Source organism: Ursus americanus, chromosome 23 (assembly GCF_024610735.1).
Source record: "Ursus americanus isolate L20-20 chromosome 23, mUrsAme1.1.p, whole genome shotgun sequence".
Taxonomy (NCBI): Eukaryota; Metazoa; Chordata; class Mammalia; order Carnivora; family Ursidae; genus Ursus; species Ursus americanus.
Genome location: NC_142149.1, coordinates 43,410,842 through 43,430,357, shown reverse-complemented (window position 1 = coordinate 43,430,357; position 19,516 = coordinate 43,410,842). Strand labels below are relative to the sequence as shown.

At 51.1% G+C, this 19,516-nt stretch overlaps 2 protein-coding genes and 2 long non-coding RNA genes across 9 annotated transcripts in view; 2 read left to right on the top strand and 2 right to left on the bottom strand.

The window, feature by feature from the left end:
- The window catches only part of PITPNA (phosphatidylinositol transfer protein alpha), a 39,176-nt gene extending 34,758 nt beyond the window's left edge, over nt 1–4,418 (top strand). The window contains exons 11-12 of the mRNA XM_045773560.2: nt 666–734; nt 1,778–4,418. Of these exons, the coding sequence (XP_045629516.1) occupies nt 666–710 (45 nt within the window). The 3' untranslated portion in view covers nt 711–734; nt 1,778–4,418. The remainder of the gene's footprint in view (nt 1–665; nt 735–1,777) is intronic.
- LOC123777091 (uncharacterized) lies at nt 4,315–5,243 on the bottom strand. Its single transcript, XR_006775577.2, has 2 exons — nt 5,104–5,243; nt 4,315–4,555 (listed from the first exon to the last, which is right to left on the bottom strand). It is a non-coding gene; the product is annotated as an uncharacterized LOC123777091 (long non-coding RNA).
- Nucleotides 5,244–5,616: 373 nt separating this feature from the next.
- INPP5K (inositol polyphosphate-5-phosphatase K) overlaps nt 5,617–19,516 on the top strand; it is an 18,487-nt gene continuing 4,587 nt past the window's right edge. For 2 of the 6 annotated variants that reach the window (XM_045773555.2, XM_045773554.2), the window contains exons 1-7: nt 5,617–5,751; nt 7,556–7,663; nt 7,992–8,100; nt 12,555–12,671; nt 13,022–13,197; nt 13,750–13,861; nt 14,530–14,639. In XM_045773555.2, coding sequence (XP_045629511.2) covers nt 5,699–5,751; nt 7,556–7,663; nt 7,992–8,100; nt 12,555–12,671; nt 13,022–13,197; nt 13,750–13,861; nt 14,530–14,639 — 785 coding nt within the window. In that variant the 5' untranslated portion in view covers nt 5,617–5,698. The other 4 variants (XM_045773558.2, XM_045773557.2, XM_045773556.2 and 1 more) reach the window with 4 other exon arrangements.
- LOC123777092 (uncharacterized) overlaps nt 17,988–19,516 on the bottom strand; it is a 13,452-nt gene continuing 11,923 nt past the window's right edge. Inside the window, exon 4 of the long non-coding RNA XR_006775578.2 lies at nt 17,988–18,426. This is a non-coding gene — a long non-coding RNA (uncharacterized LOC123777092). The remainder of the gene's footprint in view (nt 18,427–19,516) is intronic.

Genomic DNA, 19,516 nt, shown 5'->3' with positions numbered 1-19,516 from the left:
GCCTACCTGACTGACTGCGTGGAGCCCTCAGCAGAGCCCAGGAAAGGGAATTGCTGTTCCCTCTGCCTGGACGACCCCCACATACCCCCTCCAGGGAGCCACAGGACTTTCCCCCTCACTTCCTTCGGGTCCCTACTCACATCACATACCATAGAGGCCTTCCACAGCCCACTTCTTCACAGTCATTCTCCATCCCAGCAGCCTCCCCCAAAGTATATTGGTTTGTTCATTCTCCCCTACTTTGCCCCCGAATGTAAGCACCAGAAGGAGAGACTTGGTCTGTTTTGGTTCATTGCCGAATCCTCAGACCTGGAGCCGTTTTGTGCAGCTCCTAGCACAAAAGAGTTGCTTCATAGATATTTGTTGAATGAATGAATGAATGAATGAATGAATGAATGAATGAATGAAGAGAGGACCTTAAGAGCTGCACCCCAGCACTGGGGTGCAGGGAGAGGAACAGAAATCATGGACCGTGGGACCAGTGACATGGAGCTATAAATGGTATGGCTTTGCCTGTACGTATGCAGAATCTTCTGATTTGCTTTGTGCACAAAAAATGCTCCACCCTCTTCACTGGCAGGACTGAAGAGAAGGCGGAATGTATTTGTGTTGGAGTTCCATCAGCAGCAAGAGCCTTCAGTTTTTCCTGTGTTTTTCTGTTCCAGATGAGACAAAAGGACCCAGTGAAAGGAATGACCGCGGATGACTAAAGGCACCCTTCCCCCTTCTGCACTGTATGTACTGAATCTCTCCCTTTGCGTCTCATTGACGTGAAAATCAGTTTAGGTCCTCAGGGCCTCAGCAGCCCACCTATGGAGTCAGGAAACTTGCTTCATTCCTCGTCCTGCCCTCTGTTAATAATGATAACTGCCATGCTAAACAGCTCTCAGGCTTCCATTGAAAGAGGCGACTATTAGACCATCTCAGGGACATGTGATTTTATAATGAACCGCCCAGACAGACACATGGACCCACCCAGTAGTGAGAAGTGGGGCTGGGTTGGAGGGGTAGACACAAGAACTGAAGCTTATCTGCAACTAATTCCTCTTCCTTTCGTAACTAGAGCTATTTCAAGTTGAAGCCGGCATTCAGGGGTGCTCCCTGTACCCCCCAGTGCCAGAGCTAGTTCCTGGCCCCCACCTGCACGCATTCCCTGCCCCGCCCTTGGAAAATCTGCTGGCGAGCTTTTCCTGCCGTTTGTCGTTTGTCTGGTGCTTCATTTCCTTCCTCCTTAAAGCCTCTGATCCATACTAAGTAGCTGTCCTCATCAGAGGCAGCCTCTTTCAGATGCTTGGAGCGTCCTAGGAGCAGGATGAGATGTCCCCGTTTCATGCTGCCACTCGTTCTCAAGCCCCGTCCTTCCCTTAGCTCCCAGTACCCTGCACACCTCCAGACTTGCTGATATTCCAGCAGCTCTCGGTGGGCTTGGTCATGGAATTAAAAACCTGGCCCTGCTTCCCATCAGGCTCTGAGAGAAAATTATTTTATCAAGTAAAATCTGATTGTCCTCTAACACTAGGGACCTGAGGAGGCCTGGCATCTCACTAGTAGTAATGCAAACCTTGGCTCGCACTCCCTGCCCATGGTGCGTGAGAACTTCAGGGAGATAAAATAGTGGGACTAAGTGGATTGATGCAGTGCCAGCTGCTTGGACATTGGTTTCCTCCCCGGACCCCCAACTGGCATCTTTCCTCCTTTTGAAATTCCGCCATCAATGATTTACAGTGTGTTTCCATTTTCCTCTGTTGCTTCCTTAATAATTATATTTCTCTTCTAGTTTTGCAAGACAGTGGTCAACAGGAAGGCCCAGCAGCTCCACCCTCCTGAGTGACAGGCCATCTTCGGACGCAGCCTTTCTGTGCCCATTCTTCAGGCAACTTTCGATCCCTTACTGTAGCTAATTCTAGATGCCCTTTAATATTGTGAACAAATAGACCGTCTGGTATTATGAAGCCCGTGTGTGCGGGAGCCTGCTCCTCTGAGATATATGGCGTGTAGGTTGCTGTATTTACAGCTCCTCCCTCTCCAACCATTTTGTTCTCAGCCCATTTCTGTGTGTTCCCCCCCACACAACCCCCCCTTTATTTCCAAGTGACATTTTTAGTCTTTCAAAATAGCTGCCTTTTGTGATGTGGTGATTTAAATGATTTAAGTTCATTTGTTTTCAACCTGGGGAGAAACTGAGGTATTTTGCTTCCTGGGCAGATCTTTGCAATTTTGAGTGCTCACCTGGGGAGAGATGAGTTAGAAATACAGTTTTTTCCTCCAGTTCCACAGACCAGCAGTGTGGCTTCATAACTCTGATCTCTGCTCTCAGTAACCCATTGTTAACGTGCTGTAGGCACCAAGGAAGTAACCAGGGCCCATCCAGTCTCTGTTTTAAAAATGTAACAAATACAGATAACCCCTGCCCCAGGATCGCATCTCTGGTCACTGGTCTTAGAGACACCTGTGGCCTCTTGGGCCTCCTGTTGCTCACTCCGTCTGAACCTTGCAGAGCCCGCAATATGTCCGGGTCAGTTCTCCACGTGGAGGGACCTGTCCAGTGTGGCCCTTAGAATTGAGTCAGCCCCATATGTACTAATTAGTCTGTCCCACCCCCACCCCCGCCCCCACCCCCGCGGAGCTCTGTATGTCCACGCTCCTCTTCCCTTTTGGGCTGGTGCTGCCACTCAGCAATAATCCTCTTTTCTCTGTGCTTTGTTAGATTCCTGTCCTCTGTCTCTGAGGCTGGTCAGGACACGAGGGTCCTGATCTTTCCATGCTGCACAAAACGAGCATGCAAAAAGCTTTTCCCCAGCAGAACATGTTCCCTCTTGTCTCCAGTTGCTGGAAAGGAATTTGGGGATCAGGAACTCAGCTCATCCCGCCCCCATGCTGAGTTCTGTCCTGGACAATCAAAAGCAAAAAGCAAGTAGTGCTCGTAGTATAGAACTCTACCAAAGGGAGGCCGGTGAAAACGTCCAGACTCCAGGGGAGGTAGAAGCTGCCAAGCGCTCCGTGGTTGTATACAACTTGGCGGAACCCAAGTATGCCTTCCCAGCGGGAGAGTCTGAGATAGCTGTGGTGTCACCTGACATTTCCCAAGGCCCGTGAAGTATGTTAGCCGAGTGTGTTATGATCCAAGCCCATGCTAGTCTGGGTGCAGTGGCTGATTAAGAGACCAAATCTGTGCTGGGGGAGCGAGAAGTAGGATGGGACCATTTATCCTTACGTCGTCGTCAGTTTGTTTCGCCTTACTGATTTCTAAGTGCAATAAGGGAGTGTTTCACAGGATTGCACCTGTGACGTCCTGATGGCTGCTTCCCTGTGACCCTCTTGGGGCAACAGTGGACAGACTCAGACCCCTCAGTGTGGTTATCTCTCACCTTCATTGAGGCCTATTTGGGACCAGGAAATGTCCTGTTACACCTTCCTTTCAGGCTCCTCACCTTGTGGGGTCTACAGTAATGGATCTGGGGCAGTTCAGTTGGTTTTTAGGATTCCCAACTGCTGGTAGCATCTATTTGGGAAAGTGAAGCATTCCTACTGGAGAAAAATGTAAATGTTTTCCTATAAGCTCTGTATTAGCTATAATTATATTTGTGCTTAAAGTTTTCCCTTCATTCATCAGCTAAATCCAGATGTGGGTTATCCTGAGAGAAAGGAACCATGATGTTCTAAGCAGACAGTATGTGGTTTGAGGGTCATCAGATTATTAGTCTCCTTGCCTCAGCTCTTCTCTGAGATCCACACATACCATTCCAACTCTGGTGGGCCTTGCTCTTTACCTGGCTTTTCTCTGGCTCCTCCCATCTCCACCTGTTGCCCCAGTTTGCAAGCATCCTCATGAGCTGAGCTAGAATTTCCTGAGGTCAGCTGGATCGGGGGCTCTAGCCCACAGAAACATAAGGAGGGGTGTCCCTGGTCTATTCTATCCCCGTGGATAGGCGTGCTGCTGGGCAACAGTGTTGGCTTTTAAGTACCCCTCTTACCTTCTCGCCCGCCTCCGGACCGGCACTGACTAGCACTCAGAGGGTTTTAAGATGAAAGGCTCAGCCCCAGGGTAGTACCTGACGATGTGCCGTGCCCCTTCAGACCAGCTGCTTCCATCAGATTTCCGGGGTCGGAGTCTCGGTTTGAAGCAGCAGTGCCTCTGTACGGGGGCGGTGCTGGGCTCTGGCCTTCTCACAGAGAGAGGTCAGGGACAGGGTCAGTATTGTGGGCATGTGTATATCTCCCCAAGTTCTCTTACAGTCCCTGCTGGGACTCCCTGACTTATTTTGGTTGGTTCCTAGTGCTACTTCTTTTACAAAATACACTTTGTAGAACGGATTAGATTACCTTGTTTATTTAATGTGAGTTTGTGCCTTTTTGTCTCAATCTTCCAAAACAGGTATATTGGGGGGAAAAGCAGTCTAATAAAATCCTAGACAGAGCTTTCTGGAGTCCAGCTTATTGGCGATGTCCTTACGTCCATTTTACAACTTAGATATCCTCAAACTCTTGCTGCTATCCTCCATTTTACCAGGATTAGGAAAAACAAGATAGTCCAAAATTTTTTGCAAGTCGATTTCTGTAAATTAAAACATCCCCTTGTCATTTTACTTACGCAGACATTACATATCTGCAAGTAATTCGGCCATTTTCTACTGGCAGAATCTCCTCTTCCTTTGTTTCCCCTCCTCTTCACATCTCCCTCTTTTTTACTATCCTACCAGGCAAAACATTTATTTAAAGTAGGAGTTCTTAACCTGGCTTCCAGGTCTGTGGACCTCATAAACTTGTTTGTAAAATCGTGTGTGCATTTTTCTGGGGAGAGCCATGGCTCTCGTCAGATCCCCAAAGGAATCCCATGCACCGCCCTCCCCACCCCCCAAAAAGATTAAGGACCACTTATTTGAAGAGAATCTTAATCTTTGGCAAAACTTTTCATTTCTATGCATCAAATAGAGGCAGTGATTTATTTTTCATTCTTTGGTGGCTAATTTTCTAAGAGCCCAGGCACCCCCAACGTCTAATGTGTAACAGGTAACCTAACGAGTGTGAAAAGCGAAGACACTTGAAAGTGGAAGTGGAGAACTAAGGACGGAAGAGCTCTGTGACCAACAAGAGAGCGATTACCTGTAGATGAGGGGCAAAGAGACCTCACAGGCTGGCCAGTGGCTGCACTGCCACCCCACCCTCACCCTTCGCCCTTCAGACCTGTGGACGTTGGGGAGGGGGAGGGGCACAGCGCAGAGGTCAGAGACCTCATCTCCGACAATTGGTTGTGCGGGCCGGTCTCGGATGCACGTGCGGGCCGGGCGGCGGCTTCCGCCGGAACGCTGCCCCTCCCGGCCGGCCTCGCGCGGGGCACCCTGGGAGCCGCGGGAATGACAGATGCGCCGCGGGGCGGGGCAGTGTTGCGTCGGATTCGGCTGACACGGAGACGCGCCTCTCTTACGTCCCGGCTCCCCTAAGCCTCTTTCCTCCCAGCCTTTCACCGTTTCGCGCTCGTTGGAGGGTCCCGCCTCTTCCCCCCCGGCCGCACCACCCAGGGCCCTCCGTGCCCTCAAGCCCCGCCTCTTACGGAAGCCGAGGTGGAGAGTCAGAATCCGGAAGGAAAACAATCGGGCGAGAGTAAGCTAGCCGGGACCTGCTGCCGGAGGGAGGTGGATCGGGCCAGGAGCGGCTGGGGCGGGGAGGCGCGAGCCGGCTGGACCGCGGCGTGGGGACCATGGCGGCCGTGAACCCACGGAAGCCGACTGAACCGAGAGTCAAGACGCTCAGGTGAGGAAGGCGGCTGCGGGCGACCCGGCCTGTTCGGGGTGGGATCACCATCTCCGACCCTTTCGGGGCTGAGAATCTGGGGTACAGAAGGGACCAGGCCTGCAAGGCTGATTCTAGTTCAGAGACCCTTCCCAGTTCTCCCGAGCCAATGTCGAGGGGGCTGTTTTAGGCCCAAGCCCCGCGCTCCCTCCAAACTCAGGCCGCCGAGCTCGTTCGTGTTTGGGCGCCCCATGCAGGTGTCTTGGTTGTCTTCTGGCAGAGGCAGCAGTATTGGGCTGTTTGAAGTTAAAGACATAACAAGGCATTCTTCTCTCAGCTCTAGAATAGAAATCTTGTTCTTTTGATCCGCACATACATCACGGGGTCAGCCTGATCCCGTTGTGACCTCCCAAAATCCGAAATCGGGTTTAGGTAAGATCCTTTAGTGCAGTGATATAGCCTGTTCCCATGCTTGCTCTTTAACGAAGAACAAAGCTAATCACCAACTTAGTGCAGGTCACGATGCAAGGATTTGCTGCTAATCGTCGGATCTGAGAGTGAGAGCAAGAAATCCCGACTTCTGCTCTCCGTCCACTTAGAGCAGGTCCCTGGGAAAACAAAGAGCCTTGGACTGAAAGGACTGCTTTCCTTAATCCTCTGTTGGACAGCAGGGGGAGATCGTAAACAAACGAAGTGCAGAATCGCTGGCCTAATGCCGGGGAAGGTGGTTTGTGTATTGTTTTGTTGATGTTCGTAGGGAGGGGCAGGAAGTTGTTTTAAGCCGGCCAAGAATTTCAAGTTGTTCGCTTGAGAACATGGACCTCTAAGAACAGGATCTGGTGGAGAAGAGATGTTTTTGAACATCCTGCCCTTTTCTCCCACGTCTCTCAATCCCCTGTATCCTCGCCCATTCTAGGTTTTCCTCTGCTGCAGGCCCTCCTCCTCATGGTGTACCTAGGACTCACCTAAGGCCTCGTGGCTGGACCTTGGTCTCTGCAGGTTTTGTAGCCCCTGACTGCTCTGTATTCATCGGAGTCTGGGGCTGGCTTGGAGTGTTGCTGTAACTATTTAATTAAAGTGTCTTCTTCCCCTGAGCCTCTGGTGGGATCCATTGTTATTGGGAGCCGCTGCTCTAGCTCTGTTGCTTCCCCGGGGCTTGTATGAAGCCAAGGCTGAGGATGTTATCCAACTGATGACTTTTCCCAAAAGAGGGTAGACTCTTGAGAGGGTGTTGAGAACCCTGTTATCTTCTCCTTCAGGCTCCCTGAAATGCTTGGCAGAATTGGTTATGCTCCAGGGACCTGCTAGGAAGAAGGAAGGAAGGGAATGTGGTGGTGTTATCTTTGTTATTTTTGAAATTCTCCTGTCTTGTAGTGCTGAGTCCTCTTACAAGGTAAAGATTGAACCTTCAAAATCTTTCCGGTGGTCTTAGGAGCCCTGAGATGTGAATGGCTGGTGGAATTATTAAATTCCTGACTACCCACCCCATCCCCATTCCTTCCCTCGCCTGACCCTGAAACCTTTGCGCCTACTTCGACCGTCTTTCTTAATGTCAGCAGCACCAGTGCTGCCAGCTCTGGGCAGCTGTGGGTCTGCACGGAGGAGCCAAAACAGGATGGAAATTTCTTGCTTCAGGAACAAAGCGAGGATGAAGGGCTTGTAGTTCAGTGCCTCTATTCCCACTACCAGGTACAGAAACTGACATTTCCCATTACAATTGCAGTGGATTGTGGTGCAGCACTTAGCAGTCCCAGACCCCTGTTCGTTACCTGCATAAGGTCTTATCCTCCTCCCTCCACGACTTCTCTTCGCATCCCTTCCACAGCATACATGTTGTGACGTGGAACGTGGCCTCTGCAGCACCTCCTCTAGACCTCAGTGATCTTCTTCAGCTGAACAAAGACAACCTGAATCTGGACATGTATGTCATTGGGTAGGTGTCTGCAGTGCCCTTTCACCCATTCCCATTTCTGAGATAGATAAGCCCAACCAGTCCAAAGTTGTCCCCATGGGGTGCCACTGCAACCTGTCCTCCCTCACTGTGGAGTCTGAAGGCTAGGAGCTTTCAGCCTGCATCAGGACCAGTCAGTGTTTCTTGTCCTGAGTCAGTAATGGCAAGGGGTTGGCAGTCAGTGGCCACGGAAGGGAGAGATCAGGGTCATGAGTACCAAAGGTTTGAAAGTGCCGAGGGCTGTACTAAATGTCTGTGGCAGAGGCATTGCCCTCGGGCCGGGGAAGAGCCTCTGACCTGGGATGGGCAGTTTGCAGGAGATGAACTGTGGGATCATGAGCCTCCTTTCTGATACTGCCTTCGAAGACCCATGGAGCAGTTTCTTCATGGACGTGCTTTCCCCTCTGAGCTTCGTCAAGGTAACTTACAAGTTCATGGGCAGTTGGGAAATGTGTCTCACCTCTCATCACTAACCCCCAGTCCTTTGGTCTCCCACTCAGGCTTTCATACTGTTTCCATTTGTTTAAAGTCCTAAATCTCATTTGCGCCTGGCTTCCTGGGGCTCCCACCTGCCTTGTGTCTTTCCAGTGTAGCTGGAGCAGAGCTGGGACCCAGGAGGTTAGTTTAACGCCTTGACATTTTTCAAGTTGGGAGAATCTTGGGGGAAGCACAGCACGGCTTATTAACACTTCAGTGCCTACCCACCATCAGCCTTCAGTCCCTACTCACATGCCCAGCTTGGAGTCCCTGAGTGTAGTAATAACCGCTAACATTTACCGAGCGCTTCCTTGGTAGTAAGCATTATAAATAAGCTCTTTATATACATTAGTGAGAACTCTTACCTCTCTTGAAATGCGGGTATTTTACAGATAAAACCAAGACTCAAAGGTCACACAGGCTGTCTGGGATTTGAATCTAGATCTTTCAAACTTCATAACCCATGTTCTTTTTTTTTTTTCTTTATTGTATTTAGCATGGAATTTATTTATTTATTTATTTATTTTTGAGATTTTCCATTTATTCATTTGAGAGAGACAGAGCATGAGCAAAAGCATGAGCGGGAGGGGGAAGGGCAGATGGAGGGAGAAGCAGACTCCCCACTGAGCAGGGCACCGATGTAGGGCTCCATCCCGGGACCCCAGGACCATGACCTGAGCCGAAAGCAGATGCTTTACTGAGCCACCCAGGCGGCCCCATAACCCATGTAGTTAACTGTCATACTTTATTGCTATACTGGTGAGCTCTGAGGCTGACAGGTGTCTCATGGCTAGCCTGCTGGTATCAGAGGGTGTCCTCTGATCACAGGAGACATGTACCTCAAATTCCCAAGGGCCCAGAAGTTAGCAGAGGGGAGAAAAATGGGGAGGAAAATAGTTCTCCGTCTGAAGGGCCAGTATTCTTTGGGGAAAGCAGACCATAGGAGAATCCACAGGAAGGCTCTAGATTGCTGGGTCTTCACCTTTATGTCCTGCACAGCTGAGGCATGAGGCATACTCCCATTCGAAGCACCCTGTGCAGTGCTTCTTGGAGATACCAGAATTCCTCTAGTCCCTTCCTGGGTGACTCATTTCTTCAGAATTAATTCTCTTACCGTAGTTTTGCTTAAGGGTGCTGAGGCAAGAGCTGTGAGTCCTCTTGAGGACAGAGCAGGAGGAGGGGATACGAGCTTTGTCCTGCTTCAAAGGCCGGAAAAGGCCAGTCCCCAAACCCTTGGTTCCCTCCAGATGAAGCTCAGGCTTCTTCCTACAGATGTGGACCTAGATCTTCTGAGAAGGCAGAACCACTTCTCTCACCACCCACTCTCTTCCCAAGACCGGAGGCTTCCTTGCACCCCAGGCTAACTGGCAAGGGATTGGAAGAATGGAATCGAGCCAAGGAAATTAGCTCAGCTTGTGGCAGGGACACAACTCATTCTACCCATGTGGCCTCCCGCGTTTGGGAGGCCTGCCTGAGGGCCTGGCACCCAAAGCAGATGGGTGACCCTCCTTCCCCTAGCCAAGAACTGAGGTGAAGAGGTGAGCCCTGCTTGCATCCTCTTCCTTTGGCAGGAGTTTGCCAGTTATAGGTTGAGAAGCCTGGGCCTGACCCCCTTTGTTGGCTCCAGGGCCCCTAGCTCCCTCCCTTTAGCCCCTTCCTTAGCTCCTCCCACTTCACTTCCTCCAACAGAACTTCCCCTACAAGTCTCCCGCCTTTCCCCACAGCCCCACCCTTTCTCCCAGTCCGAGGCTTTCCTGCCTCCCGCCCCCCTCCCTTGCTCCTACACAAAGCGGACTGGTGCCTTTGTGCCGGGTCCCAGTGGTCCAGGCCTGCTCTGTGGGTTAGGCTTAAGCTTGAAAGCTCTTCCTGGATCTTTATCAGTTCCTTAGGAGTCAGTTCCATTGGCTTAAATGCTTGTGAATGGGGGAGACCAAGACTAGGGCTGGAGGGTGGGGTTGGGGACACGTTTGTAGCAACCTCTACCCAACACTAGGTTCTCACGCCTCCCTCACTCAGTCTTGGGTTTGGGGTTCCCCCTGCTTTGACTCTTCCACTCTGCCAGAGCTCTTGGCCTGTGGGATCAAGTTTCATAATTCCTGGAAGGCCCCAGTACACGCTCCCCACCCGGGGATTTCCTCTTTGGCCTCCGTAACCTCAAGGTCCGGAAACAGCTACTCGGGTGGTAGGTGTAGACAGCCTGAGGCTGAGAGAGAGGGTCACTGGCTACGGCCCTTTCCCACCGCACCTCACAGAGAGCAGGGATTTGAGGGATCCCTGACCTCTAACATTGTTACCTGAGTCATCTTCCTGGTTCCTTAGTCTCCTTGAGCCTCAGCCTTCCATCTGCAGAACAGGGACAGCGGTTCCTTACAAGGTTGGTGTGAAGATTAAATGCAGTATGAAGGATTTCTGTAGACAGTGGCTATTCTCCCCAGCCTATGAACACATGTCCACCGTGCTTGCTCTCATTGCCTCTGCATCACCTTCATGGAAATCCAGCTACCCACAGCGTATAAGTATTTTGGAGAGCATTTTCTTAATTTTTTTCCACTGAGCATTATAATGTATGCGAAATTAGATGTATTTTTGATGGATTTTTATGTATATCTACATCAGTGTTACCACCAGTCAAGTCAAAAGTCAAGGTACAGAATATTTCTAGCACCCTGAAGACTCTCTCATGTTCTTTCCCTGAATTTACTGTGTTTTTTTCTTTTTTTAAGTAGGCTCCACACCCAGCATGGGGATTGAACTCACAACCCTGAAATCAAGAATCACATGCTTCTACCGACTGAGCCAGCCAGGTGTCCCTCCCTGCATTTACTTTTTAAAAAATCTTTAGGGTGCCTGGGTGGCTCAGTCAGTTAAGCGTCTGCCTTTGGCTTGAGTCATGATCCCAGGGTCCTGGGATGGAGCCCCACATCAGGCTCCTTGCTCAGCAGAGAGTCTGCTTCTCCCTCTCCTTCTGATCCCCTAACCCCCCACTCGTGCTCTATTTCTCAAATAAATAGATAAAATCTTGGGGCGCCTGTCTTTGGCTCAGGTCATGGTCCCAGGGTCCTGGGATCGAGCCCCACATCAGACTCCCTGCTCAGTGGAGAGCCTGCTTCTCCCTCCCCCTCTCCCTCTGCCTGCCATTCTGCCTCCTTGTATTCTCTATCTCTGTCAAATAAATGAATGAAATCTTTAAAAAATGGGGTGCCTGGGTGGCTCAGTCGTTAAGCGTCTGCCTTCGGCTCAGGTCATGATCAGGTCATGATCAGGTCCTGGGATCCAGCCCTGCATCAGGCTCCCTGCTCAGCAGAAAGCCTGCTTCTCCCTCTCCCACTCCCCCTGCTTGTGTTCCCTCTCTTGCTGTCTCTCTGTCAAATAAATAAATAAAATCTTTTTTAAAAAATAAAGTAGAAAGAGAGAAAGAAAGAAAGAAAGAAAGAAAGAAAGAAAGAAAGAAAGAAAGAAAGAAAGAAAGAAAAAATGAAAGGAAAGGAAGGAAGGAAGGAAGGAAGGAAGGAAGGAAGGAAGGAAGAATCTTTTTTAAAAAGTCGTTAAACCAGGGGTGCCTGGCTGGCTCAGTCAGAAGAGCATTAGACTCTTGATCTTAGGGTCATGAGTTTGAACCCCACATTTGTTGTAGAAATTACTAAAAAAATGTTTCTAAAATCCTTAAACCAGTAAAGAATAGCTGCCAGTTAATCCTTCCAGCATCTGTGAGATAGATGAGATAGAGTCCTGGTTTTTCAGTGAGTAAATAGACCAAGACTTGGCCCAATAGCAAATACTAAGAGCCCAAGTGGGATTTTTTTTTTTTTAAGATTTTATTTATTTATTTGACGGAGAGCACAAGCAGGGGGAGCAGCAGAGGGAGAGGGAAAAGTAGGCTCCCCACTGAGCAGGGAGCCTGATGTGGGGCTTGATCCCAGGACCCTGGAATCATGACCTGAGCCAAAGGTAGCTGCTTAACCAACTGAGGCACCCAGGTGCCCCCCCCCAAGTGAGATTTGAACCCAGGTCTGGCTAACTTCAAAGCCAATGCCCTTAGCCACTTTCCTACATTGTGCCATCCCTCTCTGAGGCCCTGGCCCACGGGGCTGGTAGCCCAGAGTGCCCTAAGGACCCATAGTGCAGGTGAGAGGATTCCTTAGGCTGCTTGGTGCTGGGACTGGAGAGTCGGTGTCTTCCTGATGGCAGGGTGCCCTGGCAGCCTTGTCTTCTCTGCCTTCTACCTGAGCCCAGGAACAGGAACTGGACTTGGCTTAGCTCTCAGAATGCATCGTTTGGCAGCTCAGAGGAGTAAAACTCTGAGTCTGGAGCTGAGATACCATCGACCTCAGGGCTAGGCAGGGACTTGCTCAGCCTGTGCAGGGAAATGAATGACCATTGTCCCCCCTTGCTGTAGGTCTCCAGTGTCCGCATGCAGGGGCTCCTCTTACTGTTCTTTGCCAAGCATCAGCATTTGCCCTTTGTCCAGATCCTCTCTACTAAGTCCACCCCCACTGGCCTCTTCGGGTACTGGGTAAGGACTGAGTTGTTGTCTGTGACATGAGCTGGGAGGCCTTCTGCCACTGGGCTGGGGAAGGCTGGGTGCTTTAAGGGCAAGCAAATGGAAAAGGGGGGGGTGACATGAATCTTCCAAGCCAGTGCCCCGCATACCTGCTCTCCTGCCTCTGGGAGCTTAGCACCCTTGAGACTTCAGGCTGGGTGAGCTGGGCTCTTAGGAGAAGAGGTCACTCCGGGGAGCTGAGCGTCTGGCCCTGGGAGATCTTGTGGCAGGTGAGGCCATCTCCCCTTAGGCTTGGGATGGCAAAGGGGAGGTGTGTCTCACCCAGAGTAACTTCCCACCCTTCTGCCCACTTGTCCTACCAGGGAAACAAAGGGGGCGTCAACATCTGCCTGAAGCTTTATGGCTACTATGTCAGCATCATCAACTGCCACCTGCCCCCCCACATGGCTAACAATGACCAGCGGCTAGAGCACTTTGACCGGATCCTAGAGATGCAAAATTTTGAGGGACAGGATATCCCCAACATCCTGGACCACGAGTGAGCATGCACGTGTGAACTGCCGCCCCGTCCTCGCCCCCACGCCAGCCAGGCTAGCATTCTCCTCAGTCAGCCTGTGTTCCAGTCCGGCCCTTTCCCAGCCTCTTCCCTGATGCCCCATCTGCTCTCCTGTCCAGCTTTACCTTCCTGGGGTCTACGACCCCTTCCCTTTCCCTGGCCCCCGTGTCCTGCCTAGGAATTCTGGACACTCCTGAAGATCCCAGATTGAGAACCCCAGGGTTCCTGAGGTCACCCACAGAGAACTGGTTCTCAGCCTTGCCTGGTGACCCGTTGAGGGAGGGGGAGGGAAGGCGAGAGCCTGCTCTGTATTTGTTACTTGCCCCTGGGGGCTGGTCTCTTTGGCTTAAACGGCAGGGAAGTGGCCATGAGAACAGTTCATTAGGGCTCATGCCATGTCATCACCATCACTGGCTCCTCTCCCAGCTTCCAGCATCTCACCTGCCCCTCGAGCTCTGCGCTGGAGGAGGGAGCAGGCCTGAGGCCTGCTCTTACCTCATCACAGCCCTCAGCTGCCTTCTTTTCTCTCTGCAGCCTCATTCTCTGGTTTGGAGACATGAACTTTCGGATTGATGACTTTGGGCTGCATTTTGTCCGGGAATCCATAAGAAATCAGCGCTACAGTGACTTGTGGGAGAAGGATCAGGTATCAAGTGAGGGAAGGGTCCAGAGGGGTGATCTGAGCCCATTGTGGAAGTCCAACATCAAATGTGGGGGACACTTCCTTAGCCGCCTGTTCTCCGTTTCCAGGCCTCTGAAGTCCTTGTTCCCAGGCCGGGGGGGTGGGGGGCGTTTAACAGGGCTTTGCACCCGGGGGCCTGGTCTTCCCTGGAGTGTGCGTTAAGATAGGGAACAAGAAGGGCTTCGGCTAGCCATGATCCTGCACTGGGTACCAGCTCTCTTGGATCCTTGTCGTCTTTTCCATCCCCAGGCTTGCTTGCCTCCTGGATAATGAGATACCAGCCCTTTGAGGGGGCCCCTGGCTACCCCAGCCTCCCCTCTGATACATGTTTGCTAGTGACTCCCAGAGAGATGGAATTCAAAGCCCGGTCCCTATAGTCCAAGGACTGGAAATGGCAGGCAGCTCCCTCCCCTGGGACTATGGGATAACGTTTGCAAAAGGATTCAGCTTTCCTGGGATGGGGGTGGAGTGGGGATGGGCTGCTGAGCCTGTCACTGGGGCAGTGAGGAAGTGAAGTGGTGTGGCTTGACTCTTGGCCTACCACGATGGCATGTGCTGATCCCTCCAGTGGAGTGTGTGCTGGGCCGTTGGGTCAGGACTACTAGGAGATGGGTCTGTGCCTCTCTCTCTAGCTCAGCATTGCCAAGAGACACGATCCACTGCTCCGGGAATTCCAGGAGGGCCCCCTGCTCTTCCCACCCACCTACAAGTTTGATAAGAACTCCAACAACTATGACACCAGGTGAGGGGGCCCCACCAGGAGAGGTCAGCCTGCCACTGATTTGGAATTAGCCTGTGAGGAGGAAATGAGGGGCCAGGAGGCCTGGGAAGTCAGGTTGTGTGGGCCTTAGTGGCAGAGGGAGCTGCCTCAGAATAGAAGTGTTAGGGAAGCAGGAATAGAGCCAGCCATCACCTCAGGAGTGGCACCTCCCACCCGCCTCATGAGGCGCTGACTGTGGGAGCTGTCCCAGATTGTCCTCAGAAAGCAAGAAGGTGCTGGAAAGGATGGGGGGTGGGGGCGGGGGCAGGGCAGGTAGGGCGAGGGTGGGGGGAAGCAGCTGATTCCTCACTTGGGAGGGACTGCATTTCAGCATTCTGGGAACCTTTGCTTCCACTCTCCCAGGCTTTCCGGTCCTTCTCAGACAGGGGGACAGAAATCTTGGCTCAGCCAGTTACTGGTATCAGGTACCCCTGCCCCCACTGTGAGTGGATCGGGTGCTACTTAGGAAGATAAAATAGTAGTTGTCAGTGGAGGAGTTTACAGGGAACAATGTAGAGACAGTGCATCTAGTAGTTAGAAATACAGCTCTGCCCCTCATCAGCTGTATGTCCTTGGATAAGGCATTTAAACCTCAGTTTTGTTCATCTGTAAAATGGGGGTGATAGTAGTACCCACCTCATGGTGTTGAGGATTGAATGAGACCTTGAGCGTGCGTAGCCCAGTGCCTGGCACCTGGTAAGTACTATGACAACTGCTGTTGTTAGATTCATGTCTTCAGGTGGTAGTTTTACTAAAAACCTTTCTAAGAAGCCTAGAAGGGGCCAGGTAACCACCCAAACTTTAAGCTTAGGGAGAAGGTCAAAAGCAGCTCCAGCATGAAGTTCCCGGCCCAATTTGGCAAGGATTCGCATCTCTTTGAAGAAAAAGAAGAACCCCTTCCATGTTACAGGGGTTTTGTTTCACCCGGAGCAGCTCCTTCATTTATTCCTCTTATCAGGAGGTGCCTCCAGGGCAGTGCCTCTGGAATGTAGGGAGTGAACAGGTGTCTCCCCAGCCAGGTGGGGGTGAGAGGTAGAACGGACGGCCCTGTGCTGGCAGCGGTATGGCAGAGCCACAGCGTCCCCTCCAAGGAAGGGAGAGGGGCTGAGGCATTTCAGGAGTGTGGAGCAAGACGTGCTGGGGTCACGGCCTGGGCAGTGCACACAAGAAGAGGCCACGAACCGTAGAAACAGAGTCTAGCCTGGGCAACAGAGCAGGCCAGAAAGGAGGTAAGAGGGCAGGTTCCAGCTGGCCAGCTGGCCTGGGGCCACAGCTGCAGGGAGACTGCCAGTCTCCCCAGCCATCCATTGGAAGTGAGAGCTATCATGGAAATTGTGAGGCCTCGGTGGGGTGGGCCTGGGCCTTGGCGGCTGGGACCTTCTACTAATGGACTTTCAATCCTCACTTGCTAGCAGGAAGGGAGCTGCTGGCAGGCCATGTGGCCAGGGGTCCCTTTGCCCCCACCGCCAGGTACAGTAGGGAAACCACCAGGAGATTAGAAGTCATTGCAGACAGGGGAGCGTTGGCTAGGCTGTGATCAGCCGGTACTGAGATTGGGTACAGAGGCTCCGAGATGTTAAAGGACTTCCCCAGGAGGCTCAGCTAGTAATGGCGGAGCTGGAGCTGAGACCTGACTCTGGACTCTGTGGCCCACAGTGCTTCTATCTAGCCCACAGCACCTCCAAATTCACAGCCAGTCTTGCAGCAGCAGCAAAAAAGAGCGCAGGATTGGGATAGCAGAGGCTTGCTATGGAGGAAGCAGATGCTTATTTCCGCATGATAGATAGTCCACATTGTGATTGACGTTACTGAGCACTTACCATGTGCCTGTATAACCAGACTGTTCGTCCTCCTTGAAAACCCAGTTCAGACATCATCACTTTTAGAAAGCCTTCCCTGACCCTTCCCCATCTCACTGAGAGTTCTCTCCTGCCCATAATGCTGCCTGAAAGCCTTGCACACACCCTGCTTTCAATGTCGCTGTCAAGATACAGTGTGCTTTTCCTGCTGTACTACGAATGTCTGAAGAGACTGCATCTGATTTATGACCATCTCTGGTATGTAGCATAGTGCCTGGCATATGTTTGAATTGGAGCCTGAGAAGACAGAAGGAAAAGATAAGGTATTTAAGGAGCAGCCAGTCTATTAGAGGGATCCACCCATAGCAAGAGATCCAAATAAGCACATCATGTCCAGGAGTTGGCCAATAGAAGGTTCTAGAACTCTGGAAGTGCTGAAGGAGGTTGAGCGAGTGGTAAAGAGGCAGGCGGCTGAAGCCGGGAGGAATCAGTCAGAGCTGCAGTCAAGGAAACAGCAGAGTTTGGCAGAGAGAAGGGCAGGCATTCCAGTCAGTCAGCAGCACGGATGAGAGGCACCTTGAGAAGAGCCTGACCGGCTGTACAAAGTGTCTGTGAGTGAGTTGTGTGCAGGGCATGGTACACACGCTGCTTTGCCCAGCCACAGCAACATCCCTGAGCCAAGATGTAATGAGAAACAAGGTCAGCTCCCATTACAGGGGAGGGTGAACGAGCCGAGAGCGGGAAATCCTGTTAAAGTCAGGGATTGCTATAGGGTTTTGTTACAGTTGACGTGAGCCTGGTCAATCTCTCCACTAGGCAATGAGCAGAGGATATTATGATCAATCTAGTCAAGACTCATGTCCAGAGTTCAGTAAGACACTTAGAAGCCATCTCTAGGGAGCTGAAGGGAAAAGTCCCATTTCAGACCCAGAAATGGAACACATCACTACTTTGGGGTCAGTAAATCAGCTCAATTTTCTAGGCTCTTAAAGAGAAATTTGCAGAGCTAGTTGGTTTTAATTTGTCTAAAGTAAGGACATACTAATCTCCAGAAACAATTCTTGTACTTGGTCACAACCATTCAGCCAAAAAATCTACGTGAGGTCCAGTTCTGGTAAGGCATGCGGTGAGACGGTTCTGGCTGCTGGGAATTGGCCACTTTGGAGTGCACAGGAAGGAGCATGGACTTCATGGACCCGGGCAAGCATCTGACTTCTGCCTGCACAGGGTGACTTCAGTGCCTTGTGGGAGGAGAATGTGACCTGTAACATTCTTCCAGTGCGGAGGGGATCAGGACAGTCCATGAGACACCTATCACAGTGTCGAGTGGACAGAAGATCCCATGTTTTGCAATTGTTATTATTAGAAATGGAGAACTTGGTGGGGGAGAGTCCCTGGGGGGGAGGCGTAGTCGGTTAAGCATCCAACTGTTGGTTTTGGCTCAGGTCATGATCTCAGGGTTGTAGGATCAAGCCCCAAGTCAGGCTCCATGCTCAGCACAGAGTCTGCTTGAGTTTCTTTCTCCCTCTGCCCCTCCCCTCTGCGTGCATGCGTGTGTGCGTGTGTGTGTGTGTGTGTGTGTGTGTGTGTGCGCGCACGTGCGCACGCTCTCTCTAAAAAAAATAAATTTTTTTAAGAAAGAAATGGAGAACTGGGAGAATATATGTAATACTTAATTTGTACACACACATTTATTTGTTTATTTATAAGTAGGCTCCATGCCCAACATGAGGCTTGAACTCACGACCCTGAGATTGAGAGTCACATGCTGTACCACCTGAGCCAGCCTGACACCCCAATTTGTACACCTTTAACTTGTTTCTTGTCCTTTTTTTGTTAGACAAGCTCCTCGAGGATCTTATCAGTCCCGTTTTTCAGATCCCCAGTTGCCCAGCATATCATAAGGGCTCAGTAAATCTTTGTTGAAAGACTGAAGCATACAGGTGCCCAGCGATAAGCCTGGGCAGGCCCTGGAAAAGAAGGAAAGGAAGACAGGCTGTGGTCAGGACTTGGGGAGGATCCTGAAGTGACAGCAAGTCACCATAATAGGGAAGTTGGGGAGGGGGAATGCTTTGAAAGGGAGAGTGGTACATTTGTGTGGTTCATTCCCAGGTTTAAGCGTTGCTAGGTACTGAATGTCCAAGGTGGGTTCGGAGATTCTCTCTGTCATCTCTGGGGTGGAAATAGCATTATCCGATGTGTTCTGAACACTCCTCAGGAGAGTGGAAGGTTAAGACAACCCCAAGAGCCCCAAACAGGTGTGGCTGAGCCAGTTAGCACTTACTTTTTTGACCACTCCCTTAATAGGCCTGAATTTGTTTAACCCTCACAGTGGTTCTTTGAAGTTAGTACTGTTATCACCCCATTTTAGAGCTGAAGCAGCTAGGCTGGGAGTAGTGAAGCTACCTGCCCATGGGCGCACAGCTTTCTCTCTCTCTTTTAAGTAGATTACCAGTCAATTATAAAATGATACAATTCAGGAACAGGCAGATGGAAGAGAGGCCTAGGGCAAGGTGTGGGGAGAGGGGGAGGAGCTTCCATGCCCCCTGAGCCCACCACTCTCTCCAAGTCACGAGTTCACCAACCAGAACCACATAGCTCTTAATTAACAGGGCAGAACCTCCCCCCCAAATCCTGGTGTCTGATTGTGGAGTCAGACTTTACCAGCGAGACATTCTGCCTCTCTGTTGCTAGAAGACTGTATTGCTGTTGAATTGACAACAGTATGTCAGAAATGTGTATTTAAAACAGTAAATGGGGGCACCTGGGTGGCTTAGTTGGTTAAGCATCTGCCTTCAGCTCAGGTCATGATCCTTGGGTCCTGGGATCGAGCCCCATGTCGGACTCCTTGCTTAGCGGGGAGCCTGCTTCTCCCTCTCCCTCTGCCTGCCGCTCCCCCCTGCTTGTGCTCTCTCTCTCTCTGTCAAATAAATAAATCAAATCTTCTAAAAAATAAAATAGTTAATAAAACAAGACAAAAAACAGCATTGCAAACTGGTTATCAGCATCTGAAACTGTATACATTAGGACCAGATGGGCATTTTTGAGGAGAGAGATTGA